Raw genomic sequence first — 21,692 nt, forward strand, 5'->3', positions numbered from 1 at the left:
GTTCTCTAACATTGCCAAATTAAGCGCGGTATATTCTACAGCACAGCCTATTTGACGCAAGGTTTCTTAAAATAATTTGAAGTAAAAAGTAACGGTAAAAACACTGGACGTTTCGACCGAATTTTGGTCATCATCAAGCTAAATGTGAGGATAAAAATTTTGCATAGTATAAATATAAAACAAAGAAGCATTCTTGTGTGCCCAATGATCGTACCAGGAATTTTACTATCTTAAAAAGTGCAAGAACAAGTTTGACCCTCCATTTCTAAAATGTTTTTTTATTGATGAACTGAGACCATGGGTGCTTACCATTTAGCCAAATAATCCGGATGGAATGATCGTTGCATAAAGGTAAGCGATTTTCCGAATTTCATGACCAACCAGATGAGAATGGCGCTTACCATTTTCTACACAGCATTCCATCCCGCATATTTTACTCGATCTTGTGAGAAAGGGCCTGGAAACGGAAGGATTCTCGCAAATGGTAAGAGCATTTCGCGAATTCCGTTCCGAACGGAAAAGGAGGACTACCTCTGGAGGTTGTCCACAATTTCCGAAAAGATTTTCCGGAAAATTGCCTTTCCATTTGACCTCAAACCGAAATTTCCGGATTTTTTGGCTAAATAGTAAGCACCCCATATCTCCATGTACAGTCAGACTCAGCTCGTGCGAAAGTCTTTTAATTCTAATTATGTTATTCTTGCATGTTTTTTTAACACCCCTTTTTTACATTTTCATACTTTACATACGTTTACTTCTTTGTTTTATATTTATACTTATGCAGAAAAAAAAATATCCTCACTTTTAGCTTGATAATGACTGAAGTTCGGTCGAAACGTCGCGTGTTTTTACCGTTAGTTTTTACTTCAAACACTTTTAAGTCTATGGAAAGTATGGTATTTTACTACAAATAGATATAATAAACGTTTTGCCAACCTTGTTTTCTCACTGTAATGTGCAAGTCATTTCCTTTTAACTTCTTTTTTCCAGTCCATTGATGGCTTTAGCCCGGGTTGGGGGGGGGGGGGGGGACCTGGGTGAATAAGACGTATATATTTTATCAAAGAAAGAGTATTCTTGTTTAGTGTTTTCTTAAATTTGTGGACTTGTGTTGAATGAATACTCCCGATAGAAGAGATAACCCAAGACGAAGAACTTTAAATTTCGCTTAATTAAAAAACCTGGCTTCAAATGGGACAAATGAAGCCATGTCATTATACATATTCAAATATTCGTTGACATTTTACAGAGCAACTGTCGACCGATTTCAAGGGATGTCTGGGTTATTAAAAGTAAGTACATTCTAGCGTTTAATAAACAGATATGTTTGAAATTTAATAATAATTGCATTTTCAATTGACTATTAAAAAACGCGCAATGGAGCGAGTTGCCTAATTACATCATGATTAAATAAAAATAAACCTACTAAAATTACAACTTGTCAACTTGATGGGAACGGGGCATTTCATTTTAAAACTACTTTGAATTTACATTTTTAAATTACTCTGAATTTACAGCCTACAATTTCGATATGATAAAAAGTTTATTACAGATAACTACAGATAACTGGGAAATATAGTTATAGAGACCACGAGCCTTAAAGCACATGTGCATGGGGGAAAAAACTTTTCCTAATGCGCTCTGTTTTACATTTCATCAGCGATGGCCTATCGTTAAAGCGCAGTGAGCGGCCATGCGCGCGCGCCCGAGTCGGTGGCATAAGATGGTAAAGGCGTGACCCGGGCTCCTTGATCTTTTCAAAGTTGTCGCACACAAGAGCTCTTGTCGTGCGCGCAGAGTCGTGCAGCTGGACAGCTTCAAAGCGTCTTTGTAGTGGGACGCAGGAAAAAAGATGCGTAACGCACGTTTTTGCACTCTCTCGATTCTTTCTGAGAGCTGGACAGAAATAGAGGACTGCTACACAGGACAACAGTACTCCAGTACCGATCTAATTGGTGCAATGTGAATTCGAAGGAGATCATGTGCACCACTGCGCTTTAGCACCCGTAATATATGCAATCGTTTGGAGGCCTTGCCTATTCGTTGACATGAGAACCCCAGTTTAGGTTACTCTGAATGGTGACTCCCAGAACTTTGCGGGCTTCAACGGTTTTAAGTGCATTGCCATTCACAGCTAGAGCTGGTGGAAAATGCTCAATATGGCGGCGAAAATGGACAGTCAGCTCCTTACATTTCTTAGGATTAAGTTTCATGTTGTTTTTATCAGCCCAGGAATTGAGTGCGTCAAGCTCAGATTGAAGCATTGTGGTCGTGAGCGACGGTACTACTTCTGAGATAGTCACGTCCCACCCAAAGCCAGGGAAAAGCGCCCTGGGGACGAGGTTGTAAGCATAGGTACCCCAAGCTCACGGAGTATCGTTGTTGCGTTACATAAATCTTATAAGGGTTTGTATCGGAAATTTAGCGATCGTTATTTAGGGCTTTAAAATAGAAATAATAATACACCAGAATTTCTCACCTTGCCTCCATGTCTTATTTATGGTATGTTCTTAGTATTTCTGGCCGTTTCAGCGCGATTCTAGGGAGCCTTTTAGTTCTACCGTTTCTCTCTCATATATATAATTAAATTATAGAGAGCACTGAAATGGCCAAAGTACGCCACAAAAACACTGATAAAGTATCGAGAAGACAAGGTAAGGCATTTTTGTTCGATTCATGTTCTATATTTCGATTCCTAAACACGTTTGCAAATTCTCATACAAACGCCTATAAGTTTAATTGATCGTGATGCTCAAATTACATTGTTAGCTTGGGGTAACTGTGCTACGACAAGGTGTTTTTTTGACAGAGAGCAACGGAAAAATGGAATGTTAAGGCAAAGGTTTCTCAGAACGACGTCAGGGAGAGAAGAGATCTTACCCGGCCAATGCTTCTTTTTCTATTCCAAGGTGACAAATACCTTCCGGTACAATACCTTCCGGTACAAAGTGGCACGAAAGATTGCGTGACGAGCCAAAGATCAGCGGCACTTCTCGTGACACTAGGTACCAAGGCAACGCTCGTGTTCCAGAAGTGCACAAAATGGCGTTCGGAGTTTCTTTGGAATTTGGAAAGCAAATCTTATCTTCTAATTGAACCTTGGAATGATGGAAAAGTGGAAAAACCGTTTGAAGAAAACGTTATCCATCTCCATTTCGTCTAGCTCGAGTTCTTCAAGTTCATCCTCTAGTTCAGAAAGCGAAGAGGGCCAGGACAATGAAGGCGCCGGTACTGACATTTCCAGCCAGGAAGCCGAGTATAGATGACGTTTGCTGTTTACATCTTGAAGTTTTCGTTTTTCTGATTAAATGGCGTCATTACATTATATTGAGGCTTATTATAACTTTTCAGTCCTCCTCAGCGACCGTGGAGAATCACCCACTCTGATATTGAAGTAGGGACGCAGGCTGTTGATTATATTAGCAGGTAAGTCATGCCCGCCGCCTCTTGAACTAAGCCGTTCGCTGTTGCTGGAGTGGCTGTGGTTTCGTAGGAAAGCTTCATATTTTTGTGTTGCGTCAAGCTATTTATTCCGATTTCGGAAATCAGCGTTTGATGCTTTGCTAAACTTATTTATTCATTTATTTTATATTGTGATCTTGACGTTAATTTGTCTGTGGCCATTATTTAATTGGTTACTAGCCTCATAGCGATATTTCTTGTTTACAGACGTTTACGTCACATTTATTTTGATATTGAAATTTGCCGACCACGGAACAAAAGAAGTTATTGTTTGAAGAACCAATTAGCTTCTGGTTGGCAAGTTATTAATAACATTCGTAACAAGAAATATCACTATTCAAATCAGTAGGTCATGCCACGATTATTCTGCGACCCCTCCCACGGATGCCTAATTGCCACCAGAGCTTCCAAAATTTTAATCCCTTTGAAGGGGATGGGGGATGGGTGGTTGGTTGGGGTTTTTGCAATCCTAAGGGAGGGGAGAGGGGTGGTGCAGATAGAAAATGGAACTAGCCAACATCACAAGAGCAGCAGATGAAGTCAAAGCGATTTTGCCATTCTACTATTTGTTCACAAATATGCTCTGGTCTGTCAGCTTATCGTTAACTTTTGTTTTGCCAGTGTTTGGTGAACAGAGATTCATGTACCTTAATTAGATGGATAAGCATCACAAGGTGTCCCCTATACTTTTTTCCCCAACTCAAACATCATCCGTGTATAGACCAGGATCACTAGCAATTAAAGTCACAAAGTGTCTCCAAAATGTTGCTCCTCAATTAAAAAGAACCATTACAGTACAACTCTAATGGCATAACTCTAACACTTACCTTTTTGTTTGAACTAGTTAGCAAATTCTCAGTCTTGTCCCCAGAGTCTGCTTTTCTTTTGGTCAGTGCCAAGAACACAGACTCTGGCCACAGCCAAAACGACATGTACGCACAGTTGCAGTAATGGTGGAATGTTGCAACTGTTGACAACCATTATTGTTTCAAATGTCCGAGAATGTGCAGAAGAGCCAGAAGTCTGTGATTTGCAGACTTCCTGTTTTGGCTGTGTGCAGAGTCTGTGTTCTTGGTACTGACCAAAGAAAAGTGGCCTCTGGGAACGAAAATCGCAAATTCTTAGACATAGTCAGCTGGTATCAAATTAAAGTTGGGCATGCATCTAAGTACATGTATTGGACATACAGTGTGTGCAGGTGCAGGTTACAATACTTGTTTTCAAATAAATTTGCTCTGTTGTTTTAAAAGTGAATTTGCTTCTGGGAGATTTGAGTTTATTTCTTGGCTTATAAATCAAAAGTTTAATCTGTGGAGGATCTGAAAGACATGTTGAGGTTTAGGCAGTCATGTGACTTTCAGCCTTCATTTTTCATATGCTGCTGTTATGATAACCAAAGCAGTTCCAGTGAAATGTTTGGGTTTTGTAATATGATGGTAGTCTTTGCTTCATTTAAAACCAAGACCAATGATTGAATGTGGGAATATAATATTATCCTGATTTCCCTGTGAAAGCTTAACCCATTCACTTTACAGGTGTCCTAGGAAACCCGGCCAAGTTGACGAGTAAAATATTTTGGCATTAGGCAGAGTAAAATCTGTTGAGTCTCACTCCCAGGGGTCAATGGGTTTTATAATAAAGGTCATTTGAAATCTGTGAATATAAATTGATGCTTTCTCCATTTCTTATCAAATTCTCGTATATCAGGACAAGGTTGTAGAGGAGCGAGAATTTTTTTGGATAGTGACAATGAACAGCATAATGCACGAAATGGCTTGACTTTATTATAATTCAATAATAGTCAACTTAAAATTTCTTAGACCTTGTAAAAGTTTTCTTGTTATTTCCATATAACTTTGAAAAAAAAAAACTTGGACTGTATTATTTTTATTGGTGAATGATGACCATTTTATATTTGCAGTCCAACTGAAGGAAAGCCTCCTATAGCTGTAAGAACAAAGAATAAAATAGCAGACGACAAGAGTAGTTATGCTGATCAGGAGGTCAAGAGACAAGTAGAGCGTCCACCGTGGGAGATGCTGCAGACAAATGATGCTATTCCACCCGGAGCATTGACAGTTACATCAATTACACAGTCACATGATCTTCAGGTACCACACTTTTAAAGTAATGTCTAGTTATTTACACCAGATGCCTTGTATGTGTAGATTGTTGGAACAGTTAATCACCTTTATTCCCCCAACCCCTTCTCAACCTTTGCCATTCGTTTATGTAATCCCATGGGGTAAATCCGGCCACCCCCATTTAAGGGGATAAACCCGGATCAAAATTGGATTGATGATTGATGATGGACCTGAGGGCAATTAAGGATTAGTTTCACATGTATTTTCAAAGTTGTCACAAAATTGCAGTGGTTGCAGAGCATCAAGGGCAATTTGGAAAACTTTGAAATTAATCCCTAGTTGCAGAAGGTCACACTGCGATAACATTTTTATCACATTAAGGGCAAACTTATTGAGGGAAGCCACTTAAATGCCCTGACAAATGACAATCAACTTAGCTGACAAATCGGTTCAATGAACATGTAAGTCTTAAAATTACGCCAAACACAGTTTCATTTGGTTAAAGTTCAATTCAATAAATTGTCGCTGTCAACAGAAATAGCACTTGATTAAAGTGTAGCTATAAGTAGATAAAGATTATTTTGTAACCTGACGCTTGCTCTGGCTTAAGCAACTGTTAACCAATCAGGATCAAGTGTTCCTGCTCTCTTGATTACCAAAAGGGCCCTCATGATTTAAACAAAAATGCCCTCTGTCTCAGCCATGTGATGAATGAGTAAATCAGATGTTTCATGGTTTTAAAGGTGGCAGGGGAGGGAGGTGTTCCAACATACTGTCAGGGCTTGTAGTACCTGGAAATAAATAAATAAATAAATAAATAAATATTGCTAGTGCTAATCACCCTTACTTGCAGTCGAAGACTGAATTGCGAAGGGCGCGGCTCACGACATCGGGCTGAAAGCATACAAAGGCGCCTCTGGCTGCCGCTATACAGTCCATGTTTGATGTCGGAGCACAGCACCACAGCTAGATGTCAATTAGCTGTGAGTCGTTTTTGACGAGGGAGGAAAACCGGAGTACCCGGAGAAAAACCCTCGAGTCAGGTTGAGATCGACTGAAACTCAGCCCACATGCTGCCCCGAGGCCAGAATTGAACCCCGGCTCGCAGTGGTGGGAGGCCCAATAGATAACCACTAAGCCACCCTGACTCCCTAAATATTAATAATAAAAATATGTTTAAGTGAACACATGTAAATATTGCATTAATTCTACAACGTGCAGCTTGTCAGGAATGTGACATCAGTTTTAAATTATGACAAGAGGAGATTTGATCTACAAGGACCTAGAATAATTGGCTCACACGGTTGCAGAACTTGAGCAAATCTCAGTCCGGGGAACGCAGGACAAGTAGATTTTATGATTGGGCAAGCAACTATCTCTGACCATGTGTCCATTGTGCATTAGCATCTTCTCAATCACTTAAGAACTCAAAACAGACGAGGTACTTTTCTGTCTTTTTTTTATGAATAATAATTTTTAATTAACCCAGGCAAATGGAGGACCCCCCAGGCAACTGGGTTTTGTTCGTTACCCAATGGGCAAATTAGGATTTTAACTTTTTTCCAGGCCTTTGTTTATGTCAATGAAATGACATTGTATTTTGCTAAGCCAATACACTATTCATAAATGACGGCCAAAAAATATTATTCTTTTGTGTTTTTGCTAATCATCCTCACTAGCCTCACTTTGGCACTAAAAATTATTTTGAATTTTGTTTGTGGTAATGAGGCTAGTGATGAAATTGATTAACACAAGACAAATTTTAAACAATAATTTCTTGTTAGCCAATTATGAAATCAATACAGTCTATACAAGAAAAAAATTACTATAGAATAAATGAGATAGAATGAACATAAGTTTCTAGACTTTCATTTTGAATTTCAGATTAAAAAACAAACTGAACCCAGTTTTTGCTTAAATTTAAGTTGACATGTTTTCAATTTCATATTCTTGGAAATGGTTCAATGAACAAAAAAAAAACTGTTATGATGTAGTTATACCAGGTGTTGCTTTGAATTATTTCAAACAATACTATAATACTTTATTTATTCATATATTTAATATTTAAATAGGAATTAATTGCACAAGTTCACTAATGCACAAGATTTATTGTAATCAATAAGTTTTATAATCAACCTGAAATCATCTCTGCTTATAGTCAATCTAATATTTTCTATTTCTCTTAAAGTAATAGTCCATTGGATTGTAACCTGAAAATTGTTACGAAAAACTTGAAGTGCAATTTCTAACAGAACTTTGTATGTATCTTAAGGATCTCAGACAGTGAATTTCCATTGTTTTGTTTCTGTTGTTCATGAATAAAACATTGCTTGTACACATGGTTTATACTAGTTACCAAGGTCATTGAGGGATTTTTACTTGTATAGGTTTTAAAATCATTCTTGTACATACGTTATTGTTCAATCTCTGAGAAAAGATCATGGTTAGACAAAATTACACACTTGTTGCTTTGAATGAAAACCTGTTTAAGGAGTCGGAGGTACATATGGAATTTATTGAACTTTATTAATATCATTGAAAGTTGAGTTTTAAGTGTACCATGTGTTATTTAACAGTGGAGTCTTATATTGTTTCTCAAAAAGAAAAGTATTATATGCACAGCGCTGCATACAATAAAATAATATATATAGTTCTTTTATTTAAATCACTGGCAAGGAATCAGAGTGGATAAAACTTAATTTTGTTACATTGGAAAAGACTTGTTTATAAATTTTCGTAATGTGCATGTGTTGGAATTATTGTAACGAGATCAGTGACGGCATTGTTAAACAGAAATTTGTCATTCTTTAGGTTTAATATGGAAATATTTCCTGAATTGCCCTGTTTTACAATATCATTAGTGACTTATTCATGAGGGTGAAATTTTTGTTTTTAGTGAATTTAAACAAAAAGTCTGTATCTCACTAAAGAAATGAGTTTTGACTTTTTGTTGTAATTTTATGTACATTTTTGATGCCAAATACTTTTTTTAGGCTGTGATTGGACTGGAGGCAGCTCATGCTGAGGGTCAGTCTTCATCTGATTGGCTGCGAAGGCACAGTGTTGATGCTGGAGGACTCTCATTTGAGGAGATTATGAAATGTGGAATCCCTATCAAGTAAGAAAAAACAGAAAATTGTCGTTACCTTCTTCTTGACACAAATCCTCTAACTCACCTCATTTCACCACATAATTTGTTGTATAGCAAGTCAATAATAATAATTATTATTCCTCTATTACGCCATTTTACCATCTTTGGTCAAGAGAATTATTCGCAAAATATGAGACGGTAAATTGTACACTGTGGTGTCCATGTGTGACAGGTTTAGAACAGAGCAAATATGGACGAAACAGGAGTTTTGAAAAAAACAGTTGTTTTCAAAATGATGCAAACCTGAGAATGTACATGTAGCTTGTCATCGCTTGCTCGTCATTTTGTTTATTCAAAAAAGGACATTTGGATCCACACACACCCTTTTATGCAATCAATAGGACTCTCAGGCAATGCAGGAAGAAGTGAAAATACTAGAAAATTGCGTAATGGTGGAATGATAAATCCCTTTTTTTAAAAGGTTTAACGTATAATACACGCAGCCTCTTTGGGGCTTGGAAAAATACATGTACTGTGCAACTCGCAAGATATCTGTGTTTATTGTGTGTTAAACCATTCAATAAGGTGTGTGTCATTAAAGCCTTCTTATATGGGCTCAAGTTCCCATGTGTGTCCTGGACCTCAATGATAAAGCATCCGAGCTAGAATATATTGAAAAGTAATAGTTCTACTCCTGATATAGGAGCACTCGAATTTGCTTTTATTCTGGTATCATCATAAAAAACACTTTTCTCAAAAAAAGTGTCTTTTCACTGCTAATTGATTGTTTTGTGTCGAGAGACATTATTATGAGCATTGCGTGACATCATGCTTGTGTACTTTGTTTGACAGTCTACATGTAGATATAATTATAGGGAGTGGTTTTTAATGTAATTTGACCTTATGGTCACTTTGGCATATGAGTCTGTTGCGAAGTGCAAAGTGTGTTGAGTTTATTTGAGCTGTTTACAAGCCAGCATAAAATAACCTGAAACTTTACCTAATGAACTCTTTAATCACTCACTGAAAAACCCATTAAACCCTTTGATGCCTAAACCGGCCAGACTTCGTATTTTACTCTGTCTAACGCCAGATGATTTTACTCGTCAATGGGGAATCCCCAGGAGTCAATGGGTTAATAGAATCTACATGACTAAAGAACATCTGCAAACTGCCGGACGGAAGGACATTTTGGGATTTCAAGGGAACACATTGTTTACAGCTCTGCATTGTCACCCATTCCAGAACTTTAAAGGGCTATTAGAAATCTCACATCCAGGACATTTAGTGATGTTAATTCAGGAAAAAGGTGTATCCTCTGTAAAGGAAGTAATCTTCCTGAATCTACGTGTATATCATGCCTCATTAATTTTCAGTAAGAAGTAAGTACATGTAGCAAGAATAAAGAGGATTGACTTATGCCAAAATGGCAGCACATCTGTCCATGTTCCTGTTGAGAATTTATATTGTTTTGACACATTAATGTCTTTAATAGCAGCAAAGTATTCAGGTGAAGTAGAAAAAATAGTAAACATGCATGCATGGGCACTTACGAACAAATTATGATCGTAATCTTCACTGATACTTATAATGATATTATCACATTCGTTTTGTCAATTTAAAAACTGTTTTTGTTTTCAGACCTCCACCTGGTGAAGATCCTAGTAAAGTACACCTGAAATATGATGCTGTGAAGCTGCAAGACTACGAATTCAAAATTACTAAGTATGCCATTGTTAATGTCCACAGTCCACAAATGAGAGCTCTATGATCAATAATTAATGAAATAGAAAATTGTTGCAGTAGCATTTTCCCCAATAACGATATAGTGGAGTTAAATATTCATTCAGTCAACCAATGATAAATTATTATAATTTTAGCCTTTTACATTCTATTCTTGTTTTATAGTCTTATCCAGCTTTGCCAGCAAAGAATAAACTGGCTGTTAAGATGCAGTAGGAGGGTATGTAATGTTACTTGCATTGAAAAATGTGCTTATTAATTCAAGCAACTGATGGTTTTAACATGACCAGTTGGCAGGATGGCATACACGTACTAGTGAAATCAGTATTTTGCCTTCTGCAAATGTGGACACAATTCACATCCTTTGTTGTTTCGCTGTAAAGTGCACATTGAATCAAAAATTTTACCACCAGATATTTTAATTTCTGTTTTTGCATTGATCCCAATACTACAATATTTCAGGTAGTCTTTCCTGCTTTTGGTAAAAAAAGATCAATTTTTTTATGAGGCTAAATACAATCGAACCTCCTGTAAGCGACCACCCAAAATTTTCAGCCTAGGTGGTTGCTTAAGAGAGCTTAGACCATACCTCTTAGTTCAAATTGTGCCCCATTAGCATGCATATGGTAACTGCAGGGAGGTTCAGAGAGTTAACCCATGTGCCAATGCCATTCTAAACCCAACGGGGCATGTGATAAATTTTAGGAGTCGCAAAAATACTTATTCCCATGTGAATACATTATTTTTTTTTGCGGAGACAACAAGACATCGATACCTTGGTTGAAATAAAAAATTAAACTAGGGAATGATTGTTGACTGCACCAAATCATGCAGTACTGTACTTTGATTTTCATACCATTAGTTCTGTTGAACTGTTGACTGTTCTTGAGAGAACAGGAAATCAGTTCTAATTTTCTGTAATTATTATATTATATAGTGTAAGGACATTTTTTCTTTAATTCTTTTTCAAAATGTTTTATTCATGTAAGAAAATCTGGTACTTCGTATTGAGAATTTTCTCTCTCTCTTTTACAGTACTACCCAGGGATGCAATAATGTAGCGATGCCTTATTATCCAATTTTCGCTCTATTACCTGTCAAGTGGTCGCTTACGGGAGGTTAAAAACAAAAGAAAATTTGAAACTATTAGCCCTAGATTAGAAGTGGTCTTGGTCGCTTATAAGAGGTGGTCCTTTTCAAGAGGTTCCAAATATAGTAATTTTACTTGGAAATAGTCCGGAAGCATGCAGGACCCTAAAAGAAGGATTTCGTACAATGATCGGGTCAGAAAAGGTTTGATAGCGGATTTTGACAGAACAAGACCTGCTGATCAATGTCAGCTAGTTAGTAGAGTTGATTTGTGGTATAGATCACAAGTTAAGCGGCTATTTTAATAGGCCACCCCTTTAAATTCATGGAAATGAGGCTGAGATACAAGACCATTGATAATACGTAAATTAAACGTTTATTTTGGCCTGAATCTACAAATATTGTTACACTTTTGTAGCACAAATCTTAATCATGTTCAGATTGCTTAAAATGAGGTCACGTGACCGAACACGTGACAGCTGCAAGGTCAAAAATGGTGTTTTATAGCTTTCACTAGCCTATTTTAACGTCTTCATTACCGTAAATGTGTTAATTATTCATAGATAGTCTGATATTTTATACTTACTGTTGGTACATTACACACTTTTAAGACAAATTCTAGCTTATTGAGACTGAAACAATAACAGAATGACAATTTTTCTCCCATTTCCGTGTCAACATGAAAATGAGGCTCATTCCGGTAGCTTCTGTTTACGGCGTTATCTGCAATTGTTTATCAAGAGAAACCTCTAATATCGATACTTCTTAACAAATTATATCCCAATCATGCTCAAACTGTGCAAAGCAAGGTCACGTGACCGAGCACGTGACCTCAGGCAAGCCAAAACATCTATTTCAGTGCTAGAAGATGCCTATTAAATCGCCCAGAACGCATATACGTCGATACTTATGTTATCTTACAAAATCTGTTGTTTGCAATACACCTTTTGTCAGTGAAATGAAATACTGTATAGGAGATTACTAATAGCAATATTTCTGCCTTAATAAATTTGCTCTGTAGAAAATATACGTCAAACATCAAACAATTCAACAGTTCAAGAGCCTTTTTACTCCTCGTTGCTTTCTTCAGAGTCACTTATGCAGGTAACACCATGCGGGTTTTTACATACTTCATCATCTGCCATGCAGTAGCATCCTTCAGTACAAGAAAGCCCTGTGTTGTTGCAGGAGCAGTTTCGCAAGCAGTAAGACGTCTTGCACTTACATGTCGTCACTTCGAGGAGACTTTCCGGAGCCGGTGCTTTTGTCATTAGCAATGGTAAAAGATGCTTGTCATCCCTCACCCATCCATGACTCTCTGGTGACCCAAGATCTTGCATCACTTCAAGAGCATGCCTCCAGACGAAGGCCTGGTAGTTTGATCGCTTTAGATGTTGAAGTAGACAATCAGACGTCGGTGGAAGCATTTCGTTTTTCTGCTTTTTCTGGCAGAACATGAAGTAACGCAGCTCATCTACAGTGCTTGCCTTTTTGGATGTCGTATATAGACTGCAAACAAAGGCTTCGCATTTGCCGGCTGTGGTTGCGTTCAATTCTTGTTCCTCTCCGAGATGAGACACGCTATCCTGGTGGTCAGTACTACGACTAAAGCTATTCCAAGCCTTCTTCTTCCCGATACCCGCCAAAACGCTGGTCGAATCACAGCCTGTGATTGCATGGAATCCAGGAAGAGATCTACAAAGCTTTTCACCCAAAGCATGGGCGATGTCATGCACTGGAATCATTCGTTGTCGGTCCTTCAATCCGGTGCGAAACCACAATTCTGGACATCCCAGACTTCTAAAGTGGCTAACGCTTAGGATAAGGACATCAGTATCCGGCGACTGGATAACAAGTCGTCTATCTGTTCTTGCTGCGTCCTTGGCATGCAATATCATCCTGGTGTCAGCCTCTTCATGATTTGATCGGAGTGTCTGGACCTCTCTGCACTGACCTCTTGTCACAGTCACTGCTTTCTCGCCATCTCTGAAGCCACCTCCAATCACAAGCTCCTTCTGTGGGGGAAGCTGATGTTCACCGAGTCTGCAGAGCGCAGCCGACAGGAAATCGCACAGGTTAACCTGGTATTGGAAATATGTAGCACACATTTGAGAATTGGAATCTCTTATGAATGGTTACACTCAAAGGCAAAAAATGTTGATGTCCAATTCACATTGCTGGTAACGAAAGTTCAGTTTAAGTGTAAAACTTGTTAACTAAAATAATCTAAGCCTTACCTTATTCTTGGGATTGGAAATGTACTTTCCCCATTGCCTGGGAACTGGAGTGGTAGGACCTCCTATCCGCACTTCAAGACCAACGGATGCTCCTCGTCGTTCCCGCTCTCCTTCCTTTATGGAGTTCTCCCAGTATTGGTCAAAGACTACATGGACTTGCACACAGTTGTTTGAAAAGAGCGGGGCAGTGAAGATGTTGTAGTACGTTTCAGAAAGATCCCCAAAGGTACTTGTTCCGGCAGATTTTGACATTTGTATGATAACAACAGTTGGATTAGGTAATGCTGTTAGTTGCTGAACCACGTTCACGTCTTTCTCCAGAAGAGAGCATAGGACGCTCTTTGTCCCTTTTCTTAGACTCCCATCTGCGTTGCGAGTGAATATGGTACTGGAGACAATTCAAAGCTCAGCACATCTTTCAGAGAGATCTGTCGCGTGTTTGATACGATAAGGAACCTGCCAAACAAGTCCCTGTCCGCGTTAACAGTGACAAGCTTGTCGCTGGATTTGACGTGGATCTTCTTATTTGCGCTTCTGAACGTCTTGATCTTCATGTTGGGTATTGGTTCCCAGAAACCAACGGCATTGCTATTAATACGCTGCTCGACGAAGGCCTCCATTTGCTGCCAGCCTTTCTCAGTACTGTGGACAAGGGTCTGGGCAACATCTTCCGGAAGAACTACTCCAGTAGCAATGTTGAGAAGCACATCTGAATCGAGATTAAAAGGATTTGTCATCAAGCCTGAAGAAAAACAACTGATCATCTTCTTAACATCTTCTTCGTCTCGTCGAACTCTTCTTGGAGCTGCTTCCTTGTGCGATGCTTATCCTCCATCTTGAAGGCCGAACATGGCTTTCAGAGCAGATGTAATAGATGCCCACTCGTGTATTGTTAAAAACCACCGCTCAAGAGCCAACGGACTTTGTGATATCCCGATCACTTCTCCGCTTGATTTCGAGTCAGCATTGATCGACTGCTCCAGGGCCATGTCAGTGGACACTTATGAAAAGGGCTGCCCTGAACGACTTATGGAATGATTCCCCTCAGCAAACTCCTTATAGACTTCCAGGTGAGTTAATTCCAGTTTCTGCATATCGGCGAGATAAACAGGTAGGTAGCGAGCATAGTTCTGCCTGTCCATGGCGAAAAATTGAGGTAACATTGCTGCAGTACTGGAAAGATGCAACTTCCAATTTCCGGTTCTCTCTGCCTTTAGAAACTGTAAAAGGGTAGTGACCATAGAGCCATCAGCCATTCTATAATCTAATAACGAATTTGAAAGTAATGTGTCACAAAAAAAAATCAAAGCCAAAAAAGAATATGGCAACCAAATCTAAACAGTTTGAAATTTTGTTTGACATTGTGTTCTATAAGGACATGAAAAACGATTGTTGAAGATGTTTTTTTTATTATTTTATAAAAAAGTATTAGTTGAAGTAAGTAAGATACAGCTATTCTATAAATGTACTTACAGAGATTGCACTGCTTCGGCCATGGAGGCAGCCATGTTGGATGATATAGCCTCGTTTTGAAGATTCTTGAAAAAGAGGCTACAGCCTCATTTCAGTTTCCCACAAAAGTAACGATGATACTTGCAAAAATGAGCAACACACTACAGAATACCCGCAATTTCTAACCACAAAATCTATTATTAAAGTACACTAAAGTATAATATACAGTAGATGCCTTAAACAGATCGGCTCCTGCTTTTAGCTACAAGTCAATAATGCAAAAAGGCCCGAAAAAATGTAGAATCAAGTCATGTAGCCATAAATTACAATAAATAACAGTCTTATTTACGGAAGAAGACTTCCTGGGACAATAACACCTATTGTTCATTTAATAGCCATTTTCTAGTACTCAAAAGTACTGAAATAGATGTTTTGGCTTGTCTGAGGTCATGTGCTCGGTCACGTGACCTTGCTTTGCACAGTTTGAGCATGATTGGGATATAATTTGTTAAGAAGTATCGATATTAGAGGTTTCTCTTGATAAACAATTGCAGATAACGCCGTAAACAGAAGCTACCGGAATGAGCCTCATTTTCATGTTGACACGGAAATGGGAGAAAAATTGTCATTCTGTTATTGTTTCAGTCTCAATAAGCTAGAATTTGTCTTAAAAGTGTGTAATGTACCAACAGTAAGTATAAAATATCAGAATATCTATGAATAATTAACACATTTATGGTAATGAGGACGTTAAAATAGGCTAGTGAAAGCTATAAAACACCATTTTTGACCTTGCAGCTGTCACGTGTTCGGTCACGTGACCTCATTTTAAGCAATCTGAACATGATTAAGATTCGTGCTACAAAGGTGTAACGATATTTGTAGATTCAGGCCAAAATAAACGTTTAATTTACGTATTATCAGTGGTCTTGTATCTCAGCCTCGTTTCCATGAATTTAAAGGGGTAGCCTATTAAAATAGCCGCTTAACTTGTGATCTATACCACAAATCAACTCTACTAACTAGCTGACATTGATCAGCAGGTCTTGTTCTATCAAAATCCGCTATCAAACCTTTTCTGACCTGATCATTGTAAGAAACCCTTCTTTTAGGGCCCTGGCTTCCGGACTAAAACTTTTGGTATTTTGAAGAAGTGGTAACTGAGGAGAGCTGATCACAACCGGAGGTTCTACTGTATAATTAGGCAAAGTTAAAACCAAGCCAATACAGCAGTTTTGTCAGGGAAATTTGGGGTGACTTCAGGGAGGTTTGTTTGCAGGAGCATTGCCATGTGCTTTGGCTTGAGTTTTTTCGTTTGCTCGCTTTTTTTCCCTCCCTTGCTCCCATATTTGGGGTAAGAATGTACATTCCATGCACTGGTTTTTGTCAGAGAGTGATGTGTAGGCAAGTGCCTGGAAGGTGGACTGTGGCTGGGTTGCCATGGTGACCTCCTTGCTGCTAAGGAGAGTTCTGCCTCCTGTTTGCTACCTTTTTGCCAACTACATGTACCCTCCAATAAATTGGTGTAGTGTTTTAATTAGCAATTTAAAGATTCCCACCTTGACAGGTCTAAAAAATGTGACATTTTGCACTCTGGTCAAAACAGTCCAATGCATATGCCTGTGCAGAAAAATAATTATGGCTGAGAAGGAAAACAAGTGTTTATCTGGGAAGTATTCTGCAGCATGCATCCCCATTTTGGTGAGTTGCAGCTTCCCTCATTATATCTATGCATGCTTTGGAGTCAGATGTTGAGTTGACAAGATACAGTGGGTCATATTTGTTTTCTTTTATCACAAAAAAAGAAACCAAAAACTATTATGTAGCTTATTTCACCTGCTAGGGCAAAGGAGTACAACTTTATGCTTTCTCATTAAATTAAACATTCCTGTTTTCTTTCTTTTCTTTTAATTTTTTTGCTCAGTATTTTTCTATTGTGTGATACAGGCATTTGGTCTCATAAAAGGACAGAATGTAGCCTTAGTGGTGGATGCATCAGATTCAAACTGCGGATATGGCAGATTGCAGCTGTTCCAGGAATCATTAGCAGTAAGATCTTAATAAGAAATAATATTAATAATTACGTTATTTAGAAAAGACTATCAAATAAATTAGAAAAGAGAATATTAGTATTATACAGAGATATTTCTAAAAGTGGTTGTGTCACCAGCTGGACTTGTGTATTAGAGATGATCAAGTTTGCCTCATTTACATTTGTATTTACCCTCCACAGTTGGAAGCTTTTCAACTCTTTAACGCCTGTGTCACAAATGGAGGTTGGGTGCAGAAATACATGAAAGCACCCGAGTGCCAACACACCGAACGCTGCGCCAAGCAAAACCACGAGGACATACGCAGGCGCACGCAAAATATGCGAAAGAACCGCTGACCGCTAGAACTGCCAGAAGACGCCCCGGAAAAGCCCCACATGCAAATAACACACGCACACGCTAAAAAACGCTGCAGGCACACCGCCAAAATAATGATAAACCATAATGCTAACACCATGCAACGCCACCCCACGCCAGACAAACTGTGCAACTTGCTCCTGGTCATGAACTAAGTTAAATTGTATTTAACCCTACTTGACCTTTTTATACCAAAAATAATAATAGCATTGGTCGACCAAGCAAAGACCTTCTTGCTTTTGACTGTGTAGAAGCTAGTATTGTATGCTAGCTTTTTCTCAAACTGACCCTTGTTAATTTAAAGGGTTGATGGCAAGGAAAGAGCCCGGATCATCTTCAATGGACCTTATTTGCATGATGGCCATATTGGCCATAGTCAATAGATTTCGTACCACAAGCCTTGAGTTGAAATCTTTGAGAACAAGTTTCAGTGGTGCAAAAAAAAAGTTTTCAATCCCTCGGGACTTAACATGGCTGTGTGATTAAGGCCCATATCATTGTCTCCCAGTCTTATGGTGGAAAACAGACTTTTCTGTGGCCCATGCAAGAGTTAACTTTCGCGCCCAAAATATACGGTACATGCTCAATTGGCGACCCAGCTCCTCTGAGGGCACAGTAGTGCTTTCTGTCTAAAAAGAGCAATGAAAAGGAAAAAGAAATATATCAGTTGGTAGATGTAGCTATAATAATGTTTTTATATACTGTAGTAGCAAATTATGTATACTTTGGACAATTTAAGGGACAACTTCAATAAGGCCTAATACTATTATAATAAATAATATAGTGATAAAATTCGAAAGAGTGGGGTGGAGTGCTAATTATCACACTTGTTCCTCTTGGCTAAATAGGTGTAAGATAATTAATGTACCTTAAAGAGTTTCAAATGGACATATTTTCAGGAACTTATCAATGAGCAGTTGGCAAACAAGGCAAGTTTATTTATGGTGTCATTTGGAACACAACCCAAGGCATTATGGACAGTCACCAGAGATGTTAATTGCAGAATGTAAGCTGGAGTCTTGGACTCATGTGCATAAAATCTCTGTAGAAAATAAAATTATAAGCTACTTGTAATGAAAATTACTTAAGCAATGGCATGCATTTTAGGCCATATGAAATTCTTTACCGTTGTGGGTAAGAGGGTAAGAGCACCATGTGACTACCAGTTGGTTGAGCATTGGACTCAACTGTACTGAAGGTGGAGGGATCAAAGCAGCCCAGTAATCAGGGTCTTAAAATTAATGAAACAAATGTGCTGTCTTTGTAATTAATTTTTCATCTGTTAATGGTTAGACTTTGAAATCAACTCCTTCCAAAAAAGGACTTTTTATCATGATGATAGTCCATGTCTTGCTTACATTGTAAATGAACTTTGTGGGACGTCAAAGAACCCACTCTCTTCACAAAGAGTAGTTCAAGGAGTTCTTGGTGTTGTGGTCTCAGGTCTCTGCCAGGCACACTGCACTTGAAGCTCTATTGTGTGAGTCACCAACCACTATTGTGATTCAGAAATGTAAATGAATTAAATACAGAAACAAATAAATAGAGTATCCCATCTGGTTATTGAGGGGAGCAGGGGTGGCCTAGTGGTTATAGCTCTCGCCTCCCACCAATGTGTCCCAGGTTTGATTCCTGCCATATGTGGGTTAAGTTTGTTGTTGGTTCTTTACTCTGCTCCGAGAGGTTTTTCTCTGGGTTCTCCAGTTTTCCCCTTTCCTCAAAAAGCAACATCTCTAAATCCCAATTCAATCAGATGTGTGACCTCCCTGAAAACCACTTTCCGGTGAGTGGAGCTTCCTGTGGGTAATTTATATCACAGTTATTATTTATTTTTTACCAGTCATAGGTTCGACTCCCGTGAGGAAAAGGCATGATCAAAGGAGCCTTTTAAAGCCCATCAACCTGCTTATGAACTTAACAGATCCACTGTTCAAAATTTAATCAACATCCCTGAACTGTGAATGACTTCAACTGAAGAAAATGTTGATTCCATTTTGCTTAAACTTTTTGTAGTATTGATGAGTGCCATTGGTGGGCAAGAAGTCTACGTCCTCAGGGAGGATGTAATGTACTGTCTGCACTGAAGCAAGTCATCAAGAGAAAGGAGATCGACTCCATTGTCTTAGTCTTGGGAAGCTGGTATGTAGAAATTAGCTTTAACCCTTTTCCGCACGAGAGTGACACTTCTAGATTTTACTCTGTCTAATGGCATACAATTTTACTCATGAAAAGGGGGCCCCTTGAGCATGAAAGGATCACACCAGCGGTTAATTTTTTATGAAGTGGGAGGCATGGCAGCCTGGTTAGGGTACTCGACTCCGAATCGAGTAGTCCAGGTTTGGGTCCTGGCCGGGGACATGCTAAATTGAGCTAATATGAATACATCCTAGTATGAGCTTCCTAGCCACTAATTTTCTTAAAAAGAACTGTATGTGTAATATTGTGGTTGATAAAGTTGAGAATTGTGGCAAAAATAAACTGAACTGAATGACCTCAGATATTTTTACTTCAATCATTTATCAATTTGATTCAAATAAGTAGTTTTAAGGAACACATTTTTATTTTCACACCATCTGACCTGTTTGGTTAAACTGACTACAATATTAATTTTCTATTAGAAGTAACTAAAGACAAATGGAAGAAATGTATAATTATTTGAAGTGCAAGTTTTAGATGGAAGAATGTAAGCAATAATTTTTACTTTAGAGAGACACATGAAAAATTCAGGCTGCTTCAACAGGATGCTGGTGCAATGCTCTACCAAAGCACAACTATCATGTTCAAGCTACCTGAATTTTCCAGGTGTCTAAAAAGGGACGATAATTTGCTTAAATTGTCCATTTAAGTGTGAGGATGACTCATGTAAGGTATTGTAGAGGATAATTTCTTCCTCTCTCATAATTTCTTAATTATCAAATTCACCCCTAAAGTGGCCCCCATTCACAAGTAAAACCATCTGGGCTGCGTTAGACATGTGAAATCTGTACAGTAAACCTCAATCTCAGGAGGAAAAGGGTTATTAAGCCAGGTTGAATGGTAGACCTTTATGTATGATAATAATAGTTTAAAAGACTATAATAATAATGGTAAGAGTAATAATGATAATAATAATTTTATTATTTTTAATAATAATAATAATAATACTAACATTATTATTATTGTTAGTTTTTCCATTGTAACAATAGTGTGTACAAAACTGACCAAATGTTTGAACTGTACTGCATGTCCTAACAACAGTTATCTTTGTTCTTCACAGTCCTGACCAGAACCCTAAAATTATCTGTGAATATGTGCGTGAGTCATTGTCTGGAAGAACTGCTCCACTGCATACTGTGGCATATGATTGCAGCATTTCAGCTACTAATGTAAGGATCACTAAGTTTTTCTCAAATTGTCTTCTGAAACTTCTATCCACTATGCTAAGAAACCAGGTCCTGTCCTTGTCCAGTTGTGACAGGGTTGTGTGAAAACGTAGTGATGAAAGGTAGCTGATGGATTTCTTACTTTTTGCAAGGAGTACTGTAGAGTCAGGCTGCATTATATGGCACAGTCAAAAAATTTTTAGTGATATCATCTCAGTGGACTATCAAGAATGTTATCTATGTGAGCTGAAGTCCTTTGTGATGGATCTCACCCAGTTTTTACCTAAAAAACACAAGAATTACTCAAGCACAGTGACATTTACCCTAAAATTACTGGAATCCTTGGTAATTGGTTTCAGATGTTTCTGAAGGAGCTGGCAGAACAGACTGGAGGAAGATATCATTGCTATGTATCGACCAGTGATGTGAGTGAAAAAGCAAAATGTCTTAACCATGATTTAAATACTTTAGCGAAGACAAGTTTCTGCCCTGTGAGACTTTCACAATGTGATCATTAGTTGCCAAATTTCAGACATTAAATGCGTTTAGGGGTGCACTAAGTTGTTACAGAGATAAGGCGCTATATAAAATACATACACTTTATTGAATGGTTTTTAACATATAACACGCACAAACAAAAGGTTCTCATCTAGAAAAATGGTGTAACAGTGAAATAGTGAAAAGTTCATTATTTTCATTAATTGTATATGTATTTTGTTAGGGTTGCCTTACAAAATTATAAGTATAACTACACTAAGCCTTAC

General features: G+C 38.2%; 1 protein-coding gene across 2 annotated transcripts in view; it reads left to right on the forward strand.

Annotated features, from left to right (window-relative positions):
• The first annotated feature begins 3,009 nt into the window (after window positions 1–3,009).
• LOC137969936 (von Willebrand factor A domain-containing protein 3A-like) overlaps window positions 3,010–21,692 on the forward strand; it is a 49,731-nt gene continuing 31,048 nt past the window's right edge. For both annotated transcript variants that reach the window (XM_068816345.1, XM_068816346.1), the window contains exons 1-11: window positions 3,010–3,256; window positions 3,352–3,426; window positions 5,384–5,573; window positions 8,540–8,664; window positions 10,279–10,362; window positions 10,546–10,600; window positions 17,106–17,207; window positions 18,466–18,572; window positions 19,580–19,705; window positions 20,823–20,931; window positions 21,288–21,353. In XM_068816345.1, coding sequence (XP_068672446.1) covers window positions 3,105–3,256; window positions 3,352–3,426; window positions 5,384–5,573; window positions 8,540–8,664; window positions 10,279–10,362; window positions 10,546–10,600; window positions 17,106–17,207; window positions 18,466–18,572; window positions 19,580–19,705; window positions 20,823–20,931; window positions 21,288–21,353 — 1,191 coding nt within the window. In that variant the 5' untranslated portion in view covers window positions 3,010–3,104. The remainder of the gene's footprint in view (window positions 3,257–3,351; window positions 3,427–5,383; window positions 5,574–8,539; window positions 8,665–10,278; window positions 10,363–10,545; window positions 10,601–17,105; window positions 17,208–18,465; window positions 18,573–19,579; window positions 19,706–20,822; window positions 20,932–21,287; window positions 21,354–21,692) is intronic.

This window comes from Montipora foliosa, chromosome 9 (genome assembly GCF_036669935.1).
Source record: "Montipora foliosa isolate CH-2021 chromosome 9, ASM3666993v2, whole genome shotgun sequence".
NCBI classification, from domain to species: Eukaryota; Metazoa; Cnidaria; class Anthozoa; order Scleractinia; family Acroporidae; genus Montipora; species Montipora foliosa.